General features: G+C 37.9%; 1 protein-coding gene across 3 annotated transcripts in view; it reads left to right on the top strand.

The window, feature by feature from the left end:
* The window catches only part of trpc5a (transient receptor potential cation channel, subfamily C, member 5a), an 80,446-nt gene extending 62,803 nt beyond the window's left edge, over positions 1-17,643 (top strand). For all 3 annotated transcript variants that reach the window (XM_051907563.1, XM_051907572.1, XM_051907559.1), the window contains 5 exons: positions 5,956-6,151; positions 6,822-7,034; positions 12,825-12,866; positions 13,087-13,176; positions 15,669-17,643. In XM_051907563.1, the coding sequence (XP_051763523.1) occupies positions 5,956-6,151; positions 6,822-7,034; positions 12,825-12,866; positions 13,087-13,176; positions 15,669-16,541 (1,414 nt within the window). In that variant the 3' untranslated portion in view covers positions 16,542-17,643. The remainder of the gene's footprint in view (positions 1-5,955; positions 6,152-6,821; positions 7,035-12,824; positions 12,867-13,086; positions 13,177-15,668) is intronic.
* The last annotated feature ends 2,056 nt before the right edge of the window (positions 17,644-19,699 follow it).

Below are 19,699 nucleotides of genomic sequence, written 5' to 3'. Positions count from 1 at the left end.
ACTAATAAATTGGAAGCTCCTTTAAATAGCTTCAGTGCTGCAGTGATGGCATATTTTTGTCAGACAACCCAGAAGTTAGCATCACCCTGGTTCACAATAGGATTTTTCTTATGATTCTTACATGTTTTTTCATCATCACAATCAAATGAACACAACTAATATGAAATTTGAAGCCTAACAAAATTAAAAAACTAAACGTAGTCTATAATCGAACTACACCACAGTCGCAAGACTTCAACATCACAGCCATTAAGTTTCCACAACTCTTTCAGTATTTATTTTAAAAAAACATGAAAGTTTGAGTTAGAAGATATTGCAAGAGCATGATTATAAACACAATGAGACTACAGTTAGTAGATGAGTTTTCCTGTTCAGCATAATGATGTTTAATGTCCCAGACAACATCTGTAGTCCCATTTAGCCATTTGTTAGCAACCAATTTTTCATGACAAGTAAAAGCTTTAAAAAATCACGAGGTATTACTTATGTATTTTATGCCATAGAATAAAACGTGAAAATATCTTGAGCGTGTGTTAAATACAGACCTTATTTCAGCATTTAACCAAAAACCCATTCAAAACACCCATTGACTTTAGGATAATGAAACCAAGTACAAAATACATCATCCTGCAGCACTCTATAGGCCCCCATATAGCTTCAATGTAGTTAACTACATTTTATTAGCACTGTGTAGTCAAAATGGTACTTTGACTGTTGTTGAACAATTTTAAAGTGTTAGTAGTTTGAAGGAGGCTTTCTCAACACTGTTTGTTTACAACATACATTCATCCTTCCCTGCACTGCAGCTCCAGGTCAGCCTCAGTCAGTGCCGATTGGGCAGCGCTGATACTGCTTCTGAATATTCATCAAGACCTCTTGCTTTTCCAGTGATTTGTTGATCAATGACACGCCGATAACCGCACAATCATCCAACACTGCACAATAATGCAGGTTCAAGAATCACCTCATGAATATTTATGAGAGCAAACGCTGAGAAAGAAGGAGATAAATCTGTGCTGTGTCTCTCAGAAAACTGTAGCTGCTCTGTGAAACAAACACCTGAAACATAAAAAACCTGAGCATGTTGTTGTAACGTCTGGGGATTTTCTTGCATTTCCATCAGAATTCTGTTTTTTTGCCTGCAGCTGCATATGAGCTGTATGTGACATTACCACACTGAGATATCAAATCCCTCAACCCATATCACATCTGAAGCAGCACAAGCTCCTTCAGGCTTCCTGTGGTGTTTTCTGAGGTTCAGTCACATAGACTCTCCTTCACAGATTAAAGTCTTTGACATCCCATACGGCTTGGGCCTTTCAAAAAAACACGTTTTATTAATCAGTATTTTTGTCTGGTTTTCCAGTAAAACTCACACTATTAGCATTTTTATTCTTTTTTAAGACCATATTGGGAAAAAAAGTGTAAGGAGGATTTAGGCCAAGTGAATTCCATAAGCGGGTCTTTACTAAAGGATCGGAGCATAAAATCCAAACAATAGTCACAACTCGTAGTCAAGTCACAGGCTTTGGTCGAAACACAGGCAAAACAATCCATTGGCAGACAAATCCAAAACAGTAATCCAAAAATGTGAGTCAAAAGAGCAAAAGCAATGGTCATAACAAAAATCAATAATGGAAGCATTGAAGAACGCTTAGTAAGGCAGTGAACTGGCAATAATTCGTAATGTGGCAGTGCAAACACATGGCTTAAATACAGGGTGACAGGAAATGACAAGACAGGAACTGATGTGGCAGGAACAGGAAGTGACAGAGTTCAATATTCAGGCAAGGGCTCCCTCTGGTGGACTGGAGCCTGATCAAACGTTACAAATTTGCCAATAGGGTAAGAAAAATAAACTTGATTCAATATATATTCTCTGAAAACAGGTAAAGGCTTCAGATGCAAAAACCTCTAAGTCCATCTGATATTTTTCTTTCAAATCAGCATTTTTATCAGGCTCCTATGTTTAGGTTCAGTAATTTCACTTTAATGGCAATGAAAAGGTTATTAGTAAGTTATGTCATAACATCTGTCAGAGTGTTTGGCATGGTAATGGATATGACAGTGTTGATATGTTTGGTCTTGGTGGAATAGATCTGCTACGCTGCTGCTGCTGCTGCAGAGCAAATACGGGACTTGCTACTGCCAATACATACACGACACGCTGCTGTGAGTAAGTAAGACAAGCAGCTGCTGTACAATATAGTGTACAGTACATGAATTACCTGTAGCAGATCTATACAGGTGGAGCTGGGGAAGGTGGAGGGTTTCAGAATGTAAGATGTATTTGAATTTTGAGCACACAAGCTCATTGACTACTGATACAGCAGGAACCAATTAGCTTGTGTCCTATAGATAATGATGTGATTACGAGCAGGTTGAGTTAAAGGACCTATTAGCCTGCGCCATCTAGAGTTTCATGACAGAACTTTGTATTCATTGAAATGCCTTATTTTCAAAAATCTCACTTGAATCAATTCATTGGTATTTAACAAATTTGATTGTCTTTTGCTGCAAAAGTCCACCTCTTTGGACAAGACATAGTAAACTGTTGCAAAATCACTAAAGATAAAGTTATGTCTGTTTCAGTCAGAGTTACAGCAGCACATGAAACACTGTTGTGTTTACATGCTACTTGCGAAATCCTGTCATTGCCACTGTAACAATTTTCTTTAGTCTTAGAATGGGCAGAATTATGAGATTGACGACCACAGGTTCATTCATTTCATCATACTCCTCCAACTTGTTTATTTAAAAATCTCTTTAAACAGGATAGAAATTTGCAGCTCGACTACTGAAAGACGGCTCATACGCATGTCGTCAGTCACCTTGAAATCATATGATTCAATTCGCATCTTCTGATTGGTTCTGTGAACTTAGAGGATTTTGCTGACAAAGGGAAGTGGCATTTAGAGGTTTCTGCCAACAAACTGGTATTTCTGAATGGGCTGAATTTAGCAGGTTTGAAAAGAAAGTATTTGATGAACGTATACTAAGTGGAGAGCATTTGCTCAATATCGTTATCTCGTTTTGACCTTTAGTGGCTTTTGCATCTGAAGTCTTAAAGTATTCTCAAATAATTGAGAATGAAATTTTAAATTTAATCAACATTTATTTTTAATAATTAAAATGTTTTGCTTCTCAAGTAAATTTTTCTGGTTTTATGGATGTTTTGATAATTTTACAGAAAAAAATTCCGCTTAAAAAATTTATTTATGTTTTGCAAGGCATAGCGGCAAAAAAGATTTCTGAGGACAGATCTTACACACACCAGTACGCTCAGAACATATTCATGTCTTCTCTGTATTATTTTGGCCTTTCAATTCGAAAGCTTCAAATGCCAAATGTCGGCTGAAACGGCACAGGATGTGCAGGGCTGCTGGCTCTATAGTGGGCTGCCAGTTGTTATGTCACTATCTCTGACAAGTCAGTGAGGTGCTTGAGGCAAACCTGTGTGCCTCCATTAGGGCTCCGCCACGGCAGGTCTGTCACGGCAGTCCTGTGGTTTAGGTGCTGGCCACGCTTTATTTTTTATTCATTTATTATATCAGTGTCATTGAATGTGCCAAAAATATAACATGGATGCAGCCTTCTAAATTCGGCCCATGTGATCAAAATGGACACCACTATTCACACAGATATATCGATGCCCTGCTCAGAAGCGTCATGCCCATTCAAACTGAGAGGCTGCTTGCCTCTTCACATTTTAAGCCATATATATAAGTGCCTCTGACCTTTCTTTTCTTTTAAATGAGCATTTTCTACCAGGTTCCTATGTTTAGGTTTTTTTTTTTTTTGTTTTTTTTGCAGAAACCTCTAAGTCGACCTCTTTGGACAACAAGACATAGTAAAACATGACATGGACAAAACATGATAAAAAATTGCAGCTCGGCAATTGAAAGCAGACTCATACGCACACCCTCATTCATCTTGAAATCATATATGATTCGATTTGCATCTGCCACCGAACCGGTATTTAGGAATGGGCTGAGGCTGGGATTTAGCGGATTTGAAGCGAAAGTGTTTAATGAACGTATACTATGTGCTGAGAGCATTCAGTCAATATCATTATCTTGTTTTTGACGGAGGTGGCGTTTAGCGACTTTTTTACATCTGAACTCTTGATATATATTGTATATAGGAGGAGTAAAGATCTGAGCAACCTGACAAGGGCCAAAATGTTGATGGTCAGGTAGCATCTCTGAAACGCCAAGCCTAGTGGGTTGCTCCTGGTCAGTAGTGGTGAGAACCTACCCACAGTGGTCCGAGGACGGACAAACCATAAACCATTGACAGGGCATTGGGCTCCCAAGGCTTCTCAATGTGTAAGGGCAATGAAGGCTATCCTCTCTGGACCAATCTGACAGAAGGCCTTCTGTGGCACAAGTCATGCAAAATTTTAACGATAGCTATGGAAGGAATTTGTCACAACAAAACTGTGCATTGCACCCTGATGCATATTGTGCTACGTAGCCACAGACCAGTCAGTGTGCCCATGATGACCCCTGTCCACAGCCGAAAACCCCTACAATTGACACATGAGTGTCAGAACTGACCTTGGAGCAATGGAAGAAGGTCGCCTTGTTCGTTGTGTCTCATATTCTTTTACGTCACCTGGACGGCCATGCACATGTGTGCCATTTACCTTGGAAAATATATACTACAAACTATTACATGTGTTGTTTTTTATTGTTTGTTTTTGGCCATGTCTTGCCTAGGGCACAAAGTGAGCCAGGGGTGCCACTGCATGTGCTGTTGGGAATTAAAGGCAGCAAGACATTACAAGTTTTTTCCCCACCTGTCCCAGATGGTGCACTTTTCGTTCTCAGCGTTCACGTAGTCTTGCTGTGTTTCTTTTATATGTTTGTGCTGCTGAAGTTTCTCACATCAAACACTATCACACTCAGTTTAACACCTGCTTCCATACATGATCCACGGTGCTATGTCCTTTCTGTTCAGCTGTAACTCCTTTTTCCTATTTTCAGGAAACCACATTGTATTTATCTCTGCCAAAACTTTGATTAAAGCTGGCAATGTTGAATATTTAATGCAATGAAAAAAATCACAATTCCTTTTGCCCTAGGGAGCTTGTAGACGCACAAACTTCGAATCTTGGAGACAGCCAGACATTGCTTTCTGAATTTTTTGATGCTGTGCATTGCAGTACTGTTGCTTCTAGCAGGGTTATTTACAGAGCTGTGGCAGACTCATGTCTTATTGTATGTGAATGTTTGTGTGTGTGCAAACCATTAAATTTGTGAGATTCATTACATTTTAAATACATTTTCAGACTGCCAGTGCGAGGAAGATGACTTATAGTAATAATGAGTTTTGAGTGAGTGTGACTTATACTAATATAGTAATAGATTAAACACTGATTGATCATCAGCTTCCAATGACTGTCTATTTTCCTCCATTTTTTTTAATGACATACAGTATATACATTAAACACTACTACAAATCTACATGCCATATTATAATAATTGGAATATGTCCTGTATATGTGCCATTAGTAATAGAACCATTAAAATACTTACATTTGAGATATATATATATATATATACAGTTTATATACATTATAAGCATATAAGCATAAGCATATTGAAAAAAATGTGTGACCATTTGAAGTGTCCAGTGCTTTTTTTTTACTAAAATATTGTATGTATATTTACTAACATATTTTGAATATTTTGTTTTTGTTTGTTTGTTTGTTTTTTGAAAAAGTGAAGTGTTACAATTTCCCCCATCTCCCCTAGTCATAATCTCACATTCACAGTATTTCATTCACACACATTAATAACTTGATCCATTTCTCATTATTTACTAATGAACTGTTTACCCCTGGAGCTTTGTGATCTTCTCTGGCCCATCCTAAATGTATCTGTGATGATATTGCACAACATTCCTAATTATGTTTTTTTTTTTCTTGCCTTTTCTTTCTTCATCTCTCAGGTTATTTGAGACACTTCAGTCTCTGTTCTGGTCGATATTTGGCCTCCTGAATCTTTATGTAACCAATGTGAAGGCTCGGCACGAGTTCACTGAGTTTGTTGGAGCCACCATGTTCGGCACCTACAATGTCATCTCACTGGTGGTTCTCCTCAACATGCTCATCGCTATGATGAACAACTCCTACCAGCTCATCGCTGTGAGTACTGAGCACAATAATCCTAAGGCCAGAAATATAGGCTATACGCAAGTACGCAGATGATTGGCCAACAAATTGCAAGCAGGTTTCAGTGCTCAGGTTAGATTATAAAATTATAACAGTCTTCTGTTTGTACCGTCTTGGCTTCTTTGCTCACTTTCATAACTTTTGCTTTTATTCTCATGCACTGACTCAAAGGCCCACCATATGTCCAACACAATATTCAAAGCCCCTAAAATATTTTTGGTATTTCTGCCATGATTATTACAAAGCTGCTTGTTTTAAAACGTTTATAAGAAAAGAACCTAGGAGTATTGATATATTAATTAACCATGATTCATTTTGTGATTCTTTGTGAACTGTATGTCCTTCAATATAAAATAAAAATGGTTATTCAGGGGGGGAAATGTGATTGCAGTAATTTAGATTTTTAGATTGAAGTTAGATTATTTTAATATATTAATAATAATTTATTTATTTAAATACTTTTAATTAATTCTACAACTCCCTTGAAGTTTGCTGAGGCCCCCTAGTGGGCTCCGGCTCCCTGGTTGAGAACCACAGTATACTATATGCATTGGTCGAATATACTCACATTTTATACACACTTTAGGGTAATTATTATACTTCAGATCTTATTATTAATAGCTCTTTTGACACTGTGCTTTAGGACCATGCTGACATCGAATGGAAGTTTGCTCGGACCAAGCTGTGGATGAGTTACTTTGATGAGGGAGGGACACTCCCTCCACCATTCAATGTAGTCCCCAGTCCTAAGTCTTTCTGGTACCTGTGTCTATGGGTACACGGGCGGCTCTGCGGGTCGGAGACTGCTCCGCCTGAAGAAGAACCCCATAAACACGAGAATCTGAAGGAGTTTACGGTAAAGAAAAAAACCTGAATCCATTTGAACATGCTCACTGTGATTTCATCTGAATCTGATCAAGTGGTTCTGGTTTAAATTACACTTTAAGCACAATGCAGCAGGCTCATTGTATAACTGATTACCCATTACAGTGACTAACAGCACAGCCACACACATATATCAGCACATTGAATGCTAAAACAGCTCATTTACATTTTTATTGCCTTTGAACTATTGGTTTTTGACACATAGTGGGATGCAGTAATTGTATTTAGACTGGTATCATCATGCATTACCTTCAGGTATCACTGGGTGAAAGAAATACATTAAAAAAACCTTTGACTTTAACAAAGAAAACAACTTAAAAATCTGGCACATTGAAGTCAACATCAGATCAAATACTCTACTTCAAACCTTGATCTTCTGATTAAGTCAGTGACTTCAGTGTGGTACGTCTACAACACCTTACAACTCAAACATATCTGCAATGCACACATACACTAATTGGGTTGCTTTCTTTTTGTATTAACATCAAGACTTTAGGTTAAAATATACATTAATTTTAAGGGAAAGTATACGCTATTCAAAAGTTTGGGGTCAGTAAGACGAAAGTCTCTTATGCTCTCAAAGGCTGCATTTATTTGATTAAAGATACAGTAAAACAGTAATATTGTGAAATATTATTAGAATTTAAAATAATTTTTCTATTTGAATATATTTAAAATGTAAATTGTTCCTGTAATGGTGTCACGGATTAAGGAGTTCAAAGATGAAGATGAGTCAAAAGGTTCCAATACAAATGTCTTTAATAACAATAATATAAACTCAGATAATCCACGAAAGCATAACAGTGTGTACCAAACACAGACAACAACAGACCACTGAAGAGTGAACAAGGGAAACTTAAATACACAGTGATTATAAGATGAAACAGCTGTGATGATAGTCAGTGTCCAGTAGAAACGATTGGCAGGAAGACAACAGGAAGTCCATGAAAGCGAAACTAACAGAATAACTGTGATCTTACGCCCCCTCCCTGGGAGGCGCAACCTCGCCTGATGAAGATGAAGTGAGGGAGGGAGGGGGGCTTTGGAGGTGGACAAGGAGCTGACGAAGTGCTGGTGAGAGGAGTTAGCAAAGGGCAGGTGAGAGCAGGCAGAACAGACCAAGGAGGCGATGGAGGAAGAAGCCATGGAGGAGATGATGGAAGGTGTGGCCAGGTGGTGGTGACCAGAGCGCAGCCAGGAAGTTAGCCCATGGCGGAGTCGATGGAGGAAGGAGCTATGATGGTGACTTGGCGGGCGATATCCGGGGGACGACCGATGGGACCAAGCGACACTGCTGGCACAGTGTCCGAGGAGGAACCCTAGTGCCCGAGGACTGAGTTGGAGCCGGTGCGACTGAGGACCAAGGTGGAGCCAGAGGGAGGGTGGAGCCCGCTGGAGCCGAAGGGGTGGAGAGTTGGAGTGCTGCATATGGCTCGTAAGTCCACGGCACAGGCAGGGTGATGGCTGACCGAGATGGAGCCGGAGGGACGAGGGAGCCTGGTGGAGCTGCAAGGCAGAGGGTCTCTGGTGGAGCCGAGGGTGGGAGGAGCCAAGGTGGAGCCGACAGGTCAACGGGCCGAGGTGGAGCGAAGGGATGCTCTGGCTTAGGTGAAGCTGGTGGCATCAGGGGGAAGACGAAGGGCTGCAGGAACCCAGCTGAGGCGGGGCTGGAGGACTGGCTGAGTTCTGCGGTAGAGGTAATAAAGGGAGGCTGTATGGGATTAATGATGGAAACTCAAAGTCTGTAGAAGTTGACGATACAGTCTCAAAGCTGGCTAGAACCAGCGGTGATGATGACGTTAATTGATGACGATGATGATGAGTTAATTCAGGCTGGGAGGCAGTACCTCATTGTCCCATTGTATCAGCCAGTCCATGTCCAAATCCACCAACATTCCCTCTGCCACAGATGTTGCTGGCTCACACCCCTGGTCAGACTCACTCTGGGGCGATGATTTGCACTGTCCTCAATTAGTTGGGCTGTGGCTCACTCATCACAGCAGGCGTAAACTCTCTGGCTCTAGCAGATTCTCCTCTGTCGAGGGTGGTGGTGGTGGGCTGGGCTCTGGGTCTGGCTGTGTCCTGGATCGGGGACAGACACCTGGATGATGGCCTCCCTCCAGTCAAGTCCTTGGGTGTCTGGGAGGTCTATAGGATGGTGAAAGTTCCCGATCCAGAACAGAGATTTGATGGTCTCATCATCAAGGTTTGAACGGATGGCTGAACTGGAGAGTATAATCCATGAAGTCCAGGCTACGTTGGGCCACAACAGCGAACTGAGCTGCTAGATTCATATTAGTGGTCGGTTGTTCTGTCACAGATTAAGGAGTCCAAAGATGAAGATGAGTCAAAAGGTTTCAATACGAATGTCTTTAATAATAAAACAAATTCAGATAATCCAAAACAGCATAACAGTGTGTACCAAACACAGACAACAACCAACCACTGAAGAGTAAACAAAGAGTATTTTTGTGGAAACTGTGATACATTTTTTTGTGATTGTTTGATCAATTAAAAGTTCAAAATTGTATTATGCATATATATTATAGTGTATCTTTTAACTGAAAATTGATCACCATTATTTCTTGTCTTTAGTAGTTACTTTTAAAGGGTCTTGCAGTTAAAAGATTTAAAAGGGTCTTTCTTGTCAAAAAAACAGCATGGATAATTCTTGTAGAAGAATTGGCAACATAACTGAGTCTTCTTAAAATAGTTTTAGATGTAGTTTAGCATGCCACACTACAGGTCAGTTGCATTTCATGTGAAATACCCATTTATCAGGGCTACTATGGCAAAGGCTTGGTCCATGAATATTAAATAAGTTAGATAACCGAGAAGGTTACCTAGCAACGTTAGCATGACTTAATTAATATTCATGAGACAGGTCTTTGCCATTTTTTTGACATCACAATCAGCTTGTCAGCCCCCCTCCCCCCAAACTTCAAATACTGCTTTCATTCAGAGTGGCCTGATTGGTAGCAAATCTCATTTCAATTGAATCAGTGGAGTTTCTTATGAATTAATTAAACTTCTATGAAGGAAGATTCTTTTATTCAACAAGTTTCTATGTCTCCTTTGATGATGTAATGAGGTGTAACATGGCCCGAGTCTGTCTGGAGTTTAACCTCCTGTGTTGCCATGCAACTCCCCTCGAAACTCCCGGGACTTTCGTCTTCTCTGTTTCGAATATAACCTCTCATGTTCCACCTGACGCACTTTTATTACAAATCCATCTCTCTGCATGGCCTTTATTGGCCTGCATCAATACAGATGCGCATGCACTCTCTCTCTTTCTCTTTTTCACACTGTCATTCACGCACACACTCACTCAAAACTCTCTCCCACATGTTTGCTGGCATTGCTGTGCTGGGATCAAACCTTGATCATTATATAAAGCTGCCTACATGTAGAGCTAAGAGAAGAGCAGCTTTCCTGCAATATCTGATAAGAATATTAAGGATCTTTCACAGCTCATACTGCAATAGCAGAATGCCTTTTTCTGCATGTGTAAAAGCACACATCAGATTTTGTCCTGAATGTCAACATTCCAGTTAGAAAAGCTGTACTAATACATCTCAATACAATGCAAAAGCATTGTAGGGCTACACATGAGAATTTACATTTAAATAGCATTTGAAATTTTTGATTGATTCCTTCATTGTGGATGTGAAAGGAAAGGGTTGATATAAACCCAAGATTGTTTCTTTGTTTCCATAGTTACACAGTCTTTTTACTATCAGACTTTTTTGTAAAGATATGCAGCAGACTAAATGTCAACAGCATCAACAGATACAACAGAGTCTTAGTTGTGTCAAACTATCATTGTTTTTTTACAGACACCATCAGTTCAGTTTGTACACTGTAAAAGTTTATACAACACTTAATACTTTTATTCAGCAAGGATGCATTAGACCGATAAAAAGGGACAGTAAATACATTTATAATGTTACAAAAGATTTCTATTTCAAATAAATGCTGTTCTTGTGAACTTTCTATTCAGTGACGAATCCTGAAAAAAATTTATCATGGTTTCCACAAAAATTTTAAGCAGAAGAACTGACATTCAACATTGATAATAATAATAAATGTTTCTTGAGCAGCAAATCAGCAATTCAGGATTAATATTTAACATTATTACTGTATATTTTACTGTATTTTCAATCAAATGAATGCAACCTTGGTGAGCTGGAAGAGAGGAAGAGACTTCTTTCAAAAACTCTTACAGAGAAAGAGTTACTTACTTCCTTGAAGGGTTAGTTCACCCAAAAATAAAAATTCTGTCATTGCACCCTCATGTCGTTCCACACCCGTAAGACCTCTGTTCATCTTTGGAACACAAATTAAGATATTTTTGATGAAATCTGAGAGCAACCTACTCCTCCATAGACAGCAATTTAACCACCACTTTAAAGGTCCAGAAAGATACTAAAGACATCGTTAAAATAGTCCATGTGACCACAGTGGTTCAACCTTAATGTTATGAAGCAACGAGAATTCTTTTTGTGTGCAAAAACAAAACAAAAATAACGACTTTATTCAACAATTTCTTCTCTTCCCTGTCAGTCTCCTATGGTGTTTATGTTGTAAACACAGTATAGCGCTTCTGGGTTCTACGTCAGAATGCCGGCTCATTATTGGCCAGCTCCTGCGTCAGCTTCATAACATTAAGGTTGAACCACTGTAGTCACATGGACTATTTTAACAATGTCTTTACTACCTTTCTGGGCCTTGAATTATTACATTGCTAATTACATTGCTTTTTTGGGGGGTCAGAAACCTCTCAGATTTCATCAAAAATATCTTAATTTGTGTTACGAAGATGAACGAAGGTCTTACGGGTTTGGAATGACATGAGGGTAATTAATGACAGAATTTTCATTTTTGGGTGAACTAACCCTTTAAAAAATCTTACAGACTACAAAAATTTTGAACGGTAGTGTGTTTTTCAACCTCTCTTATGCTAAAAATATGCTAACTGCAGTGTGAAATTAATATTGTCGAGGCCAATATAAATGCAAACATAGTGGTAACAGAAACTTAATTCGTTTTTTGGTAACACTTTATTTTAAGGTGACGTAGTTACACTGTACTACATGTACTTACTATAGTAATAACCGTTAATTATGCATAATTAAAAGTAACTAACCCTAAACCAAACCCTTAACTATGCATAACTCTATACAAGTACATGTAGTTAATTAACATTACTCAGTACTTATTTAAGTAAATACAATGTAACTATGTCACCTTAAAATAAAGTGTAACCCATTTTTTTATCATGTCAACACCCTAAATTTGATGTCACGATCATCAAATTACAGTAGGGAAATGACTAATAACAGTACAGTTGTTAGGCAGAAAGTACAGGGGGAAATAATATGCAAAAACTATTGTAAATTTATGATTTATTATTCAGTGCCATTCAAATGTAGTAATCACGAATAGAAACATGCATATTGAGTGACAAGCATAATTAAATCTGTAATCTACACTAAATTATACATAATGAATTTATAAATTAATTTAATTCAGATTCATTATATTATATCATAATTAATTTAAAGTTTAGTGCCCTGATAATATGCCAATTGTAAGTGATGGTGACACATAGCACAGAAATACCACAGTTTCTTGTGAATGACCCTGGAGTTTAATTGAATAATTATCAAACAAACAACTAAATAAGTGGCATGTATTTGATTAGGCAAAGAGCACAATTACCCTGCATAATTACAGTGTGAAAATTTGTTTCTCCTTTCAGGAAAAGCATGCTGACAGGCTGATACAGAATCAGCATTATCAGGTACGTCAGCAGATAAAGCTCTGCAATTACACACACATATGAGAATACAAACACTGTGTATGTAATTGCATTACATCGCATTGCCTCTGGCTTTGTTTTCCCCGTCTCTCTTTTTCCTTGCACCGTCACACCAAAGATCCAGCTGTACATTTCCAGATTAACAAGATTAGGGAGTTCTGTCTGATTGCTTGCTTTCTCTTCTTCTCCTTCAATCCCTCAGGAGGTCATCCGTAGTCTAGTGAAGAGGTACGTGGCGTCCATGATCCGCAACGCTAAGACAAACGAAGGGCTGACGGAGGAGAATTTTAAGGTGCTTCTGAAACTGCTCTCTGTTAATCTTGCATAAACATCAGCAAATGCATGTTTACTAACAAAAACACTGCCACAAATAATCATTCTTTATCTTATTATCTTTATTTGCAATCGTTACTTTACTGTACAAAATTTTTTGTTACACTAGCATACTTGTTACACGAACACTACACTAGCACACTTAATACATTTTTTAAACTTTTATAAACTAAATAAAAAATGTGAAATATATATAATGATCACTATTTTAAAGGTAAACCCTGGAATAAAATATAACATAATGTATTTAAAATACATTTATTTTATACTAAGTATACTATAAATCCTTTAACATATTTACTGACATATCGCTTGAGACTTACTGATATAAATATATTATAATTAAACTTTATTTGGAGCACTTTCTATTGCACAATGCACTTTTCTTAATATTAAGCCTAAAATGTGTTTTAATATCAATATTAGTAAGGATAGTATGATCACTGTAAAATATCAGTCTTAAAATGCAAGATATTTAAAGTGTACTTAAAGTATACTTGCAATAGTTCCATTTTAGCACAATCAAATATACTTAAGTATATCTTTAGTTGGACCTCAGCACTACTTCTGGATAACTAAAGTGCATTAATTATAATATTAGTTGTTCCAATTTAGCAGACTTTAAGTATATCAATTTAGTATACCAAAAGTACAGTTGCAGGGTATCTATATTAAGTACACAAATATGTAAATGTATTTGTAGTATACTTAGCATAAAATAAATGTATTTCAAATACATTTTTGGTATATTTATTTTTCACTAGGGAAGACTGTAAAAATGCTATGCTAAAAACCTGTTAATTGGTTAACAGTAACGGTACTTTCCTTAAAATATACAGTGATTAACTACAATCTAAAGGGATATTTCATGTAATTTTTCATGTAATTACAATAAAAATTGTACTTATTACTTATACATATAAGTATTATATTACATTTTAGGTTGTTAAATTAATGTTTATTTAATTGTTTTAGTGTTGTGTGTTACCAGGATGTGTTTTGTATATGCGTGTATGACAATGTGTGTAGCTTCTATAAATTAGTATTTACCTCAGCTCGTGGGAAAGCTACTTGTGATGAACTTTGACTCATCATGTGACTTTTTTTTTTTTTTAAGGTATAAAGGTACAAGACAGATTTTAGTACTTTGGTATATTTAACATGGTCACACTTTAGTTTGGGGAACACGTATTCACTATTATGACTTTTGCCTCAGTAAACTCTAATAGTTAGTAAGATAATTGTTAAGTTTAGGTATTGGGTAAGTTTTAAGGGATGTAGACTATGGTGATGCAGAATAAAGCATTAATATGTGCTTTATAAAGTAGTAATTATGCATGCTAATAAGAAACTAGTTAATAGTGAGAATTGGACCCTAAACTAAAGAATTTAGGTCCTTGCACTTCGTACACTTCGAACACTGAGTCCGATGCATATAAATTAATCAGTTGAGAAAAAATTCGTAAAACAATACAAGATGGAGTTGAGGTTGATTTTGTTTCCTCTCTCTTCTTAAAAAGACAAAAAGAAAGATGAAATATTGGGTCCATCCAATCCTGAGATTGCATAGAGAGGAAGGAGAGTTCCACCTCCTTATGAAGGAGCTTACTTCAGGATGTCAGTGTCTCAGTTTGATATACACTCTTTGTATTGATTAATACTCTTTGTATTCCGCACTTTGTTTTTCATACAGTGCTTTGTGCTGTGAGACGAAGTGGATCAACTTGTCAGACGCCATTCTGGATTTTGGTGTTCGCATATATGGTGGCTCTGAAGTGTCAAAACACCTCTCAAAATGTTTGCTACGAATGTGAAAAACCCACGTGTAGCTCAGTTGGTAGAGCGTTGCAATATACAACTATATGCAATCATGTGATCATGCAATCGTGGGTTCGATCCCAGGGAACGCATGTGCTCATAAACACTGTATTTGCATTATTGTAAGGGTAGGTTTAGGGTTGGGGTAGGTATGGTCATTAATAAAAAAAAATGAGTTTTGCTAAATGGAAATAAGACAAATGGCGGGTAAGAGACTGTGTAAAAAGTCCACACATTGCATTTAAATGAACACGCATTTTGATTGGTAACGATGGTCATACGTCATTTCATGACAACAGATGTAACACGACACTGTCATTATTTTTACGCCAGCGGGAGGGCGCATGACTTTAAAACGTAAATATTGGTCGTAATAAGGTGCTTGGAAAAACGACCTATAGGGTAGTTTTTTTGGAGGAGGACAGTCTCTTAATTTTTGTTTTCTTCCTCGACCCACTGTGAAATCTTATTGGTTTAAAATCTAGTTTCAGATACATCAGAAATGTAACATGCTAGTTGTGATTTAGTTTTGTCATGCATCATGTTAGAATCTTCGATTCGTAACTTCTGCTGTGCTAAAAAATGAGAATCTTTTTTAAATGCATTATGTAATTCTGTAATTCTCTGCTGTAGGAGCTGAAACAGGACATTTCCAGCTTTCGCTACGAAGTTTTGGATCTTCTCGGCAACCGAAAGCCGCCCCGGCGGAACTATTCCTCCAGCAGCGAGGCCACGCTTCGAGACGAGGTCAGCGACGATGGCGAGGCCTGTTATCACAGTGATGGGAGCAGCGTCGGGGCCAAAGGCGTCTCTTTCAAAACCATCACGCCTTCAGATCCATCCTACGGAGTCTCTGCCCTTTTCCGCTCCATCTCCGGAATGGAGGCGTCAACAGCAGCAGCATCGTCTGCGTACAGGGAAGATAAACCAAAGATCAATGGACTGAGGAAGAATCCCTCGCCCTCCTCTTCCCTGTCCTCAGTGGCTCCAGCAAGACCTGCACTTTCACGGACTTGGAGGCGTTTTTCACGCTTCTCTAGTTCCAAGAAGAACTCCTTCAGACGGCTCGGGCTGCTGTTCTCACGCATGGGCAGCCACATTCCGCAGCCTGCAGGTGTTACTGCTGCAACCTACACTATCTCAGATGGATTGCTTCACCCGCCGGGGGCTTGGCAGGACTTGGGCTTCACCAGAGGCGACGGTCCAGTCACCCGCAGCGAGACCAACCTTAATCAGGTGGATGTGGCCACTTTAAATGAGGGCGACAGTGTTGCCATGACAACCAATGGACAGAGAGTTAACGGGAGGGATGTTTTACTGACATTAGGACCTCTGTCCCCATCTTCTTCCCTGCACTGTGCTTCCAGTTTCTCCGCCTCCAGCTCCCGCCTCCTGGACTCAAATGAGGACGTGTTCCAGGGATTGGTCGGGCCCTGTGGCGGACAAACGCCAGACTCGTCCCGCTGGGTAACGGAACAGGACGATTCTGTGACCACGCAGCTATAGTATTGCTAGTATGTACTGTACAGCACTTTGATAATAACAATAACCAGTGATGATATCAATAACTATTACCTTAACAACAACCGATTCTTGTTTGTTCTTTTGTTTGCTGCTGCAATATTTGTCATTTCTCTCTGAGATTTAACCAAATCATTGACAGATGGGATGAATAAATGAAACGATGGACGACAGAGATTCAGAAGGGATAGAAAAGTGCCATAGTCAGGCCAGGATGCATTTTTGTGTCTTCATTACATCATTTCATTAAAGGGATAGTTCACCCAAAAATGACTCCCCCCTCCCCATGTCATTCCACACCTGCATGATTATTTTTAACGAAGCCTACAACCAGTCAGTTTGCAAAATAAATACAAAACCTGTCCTAATTGAAAGAAAACAAGTCGACAAAAAGATTGTATCCAATATTTGGTGATAGAATATAGCATAGCGAGAGATTTATAAGCTATTTTTGGTAGGCCGGTCTTTTTTGACTGTGAACACCACAAGTGTGACTTTGTTCCATTTTGTACAAGATAAAAGAATTTCAAAACAAACTTCCAGTTTAAATATTAAAGCACACTAGTGTGATAAACAGTGCAATTTTTTTCATATTTGATTGAATATTGACAAAATTATCCACAAATACTGCTTTTTCCACTCAAAAACTGAGGTACATAAGCTCAGATAAATGAGGCTTATGATCAATTAGTTCCGAAAAGAAACACAAAACCTGTCCTAATTGAAAGAAAACAAGTTGACAAAAAGATTGAATCCAATATTTGGTGATAATATAACATAACGAGAGATTTAAAAGCTATTTTTTGTAGGTCGGTCCTTTTTGACCAGCAACACCACAAGTGTAACAAGGTGGGGGAAAAAATCCCAAATAAGTACAAAAATTATCCAGAATTTTTGGGTGTGAGCGAAGTCAGTAAGTTTTAGTCCAATGCAATAATATTAATTAACTAACATTTTTTGGGAAATAGAAAATCCTCACAACATGAGGGTTAAGTTTTGGGTGAACTTAAAGGGATAGTTCACCCAAAAATGAAAATTAGTCCATGATTTACTCACCCTCAAGCCATCTTAGGTGTATATGACTATCTTCTTTCAGGCGAACACAATCAGAGACATACATAAAAATATCCTGGCTCTTCCATTTTATAATGGCAGTGAATAGGGGGGCCAGATTTTGAAGCAAAAAAAATTGCATCCATCCATCGTAAAAGTACTCCTCACGGCTTCAGGGGGTTAATAAAGGCATTCTGAAGCAAAGCGATGGTTTTTTGTCAAATAAATATCCATATTTAAAACTTTATTAACTATAATAATCAGCTTCCAACAGATGGCCGTACGCATTGATTTGCGGCAGAAGAGTGAACTCTGACCTGACTCATGACGTAATGGTGAACGCGTAAGCACAGAGGATAGAGCAAAATAAAACACCGGTCACGAATTAGAAGTCTAAAATGAGAAATTTTAAAGAGAAATGTTGGAGGATTTCGATGTAAGATAAGAGAAGCTTCAGCCAAATTTGTTTAAACCATGAGAGTTTTAAATATGGATATTTTTCTTACAAAAACCCCTCGCTTCACTTCAGAAGGCTTTCATTAACCCCCCTGGAGCCGTGAGGAGTACTTTTATGATGGATGGATGCACTTTTTTTGGCTTCAAAATCAGGCCCCTTATTCACTGCCATTATAAATCTTGGAAGAGCCAGGATATTTTTAAATATATCTCCGTTTGTGTTAGTCTGAAAGAAGATAGTCATATACACCTTGGATGGCTTGAGGGTGAGTAAATCATGGGGTAATTTTCATTTTTGGGTGAACTATCCCTTTAAAAGTCAACATGTAATCAAAATTGACTATTTATTTTCTTAATTCATCTTTCTGGTTGTATTGTTTATGATGCATAAATGCATGTTATTCCAAAGATAAGAATATTTGTATCCATAATCTTTCATCAAAATGTAATAACCTGCCTCACCACTAAAACGACTTGTAGTCTGTGCAGGTTATTAATATGAATTGGCTGTTCTAACATCTTATTATCGAATTGTTAGTGCAGTAATGTCGGTTAAAGTTAAAATTTTTAAAAGACGCCAATAATAGCAAATAATTGATCGATCTGCAAAGCGTTACTAATGGGATAGTTTTTCCCACACTAGTCCCACACTACATTTTTTAAAAATTGAATATCCTACTTTAATCAAAAATGTCACGTTGCATAAGATAAATAGTTTGCGTGTGCCATTTCATGTTGACGTTTAACCCTGAACCACACCAGTCAACCAATTCATGCCATTCAATTCAAAATTCAACTCGCAGCATTGTTTATGTACTTCATTTTCATAGTAAGTTCTCATCAGAAAGTGTACTTGAGCAAGAAACACATCTGATATGGACCTGCAGTGTATGTTTAAGGACATGATGCTCTTGGTGGAACAGGTTTGAAATATTATTATTTTTTTCTCTCAGTAACTGATCAATGAGCCATTGGCGCTCACCCGGTGAAGGTTTCTCACTTTAATGCTATGATACGTGCACATCATAGTGTGACGTTACTTGTGTTATGCACCCGGAGGGCTGAAGTTATGCTAGAATCTAACATGACTGAAATCTTATTTTTGTATTTTGAATAGCATGTACAAATGATTTAATTTCAAGACTGTTTTAGTCTAGACAGACATTATTTATAGATTATACTATTATAATGTTTTTGGAGCTGTTTGTTTTTTTTCTTTGACTGCTTACTTTTTACTGTATATGAATATTAATTAGTATATTATAATAATCAGGTATGGGGGAGATGCATCGAATAAGACATCCCCCTGCTCTGCGATGATGAATGCTGACGAACCATGTACAGTGCCTTGCTAAAATATTCAGTCATTTAACCAACTCGGTTATTTTACTGAGTTATTGAGTTATTGTTTTATGTTGGAAAATAGTAATAAAATGTGGTTTTGGGGCAGAAATTATCTAAAAATTAAACTATTTGATGATATGATATTTATTGGTATGAAATAAATATAAATTCAACAAAAAGATGAGTGTCTTACAGTGACGCTATTTGAACATTTCTGAGTGATGCTGTCATTGCTGCAAAAGTTTCCAAAATATTACAATGTAGAGATTGAATGTAACAAAACAGTGCTT

The sequence above is a fragment of the Ctenopharyngodon idella genome, chromosome 1, assembly GCF_019924925.1.
Source record: "Ctenopharyngodon idella isolate HZGC_01 chromosome 1, HZGC01, whole genome shotgun sequence".
In the NCBI taxonomy this organism is placed as follows: Eukaryota; Metazoa; Chordata; class Actinopteri; order Cypriniformes; family Xenocyprididae; genus Ctenopharyngodon; species Ctenopharyngodon idella.
The sequence above is the reverse complement of the archived record's forward strand: the minus strand, read 5'-3'. Positions and strand labels throughout refer to the sequence as shown.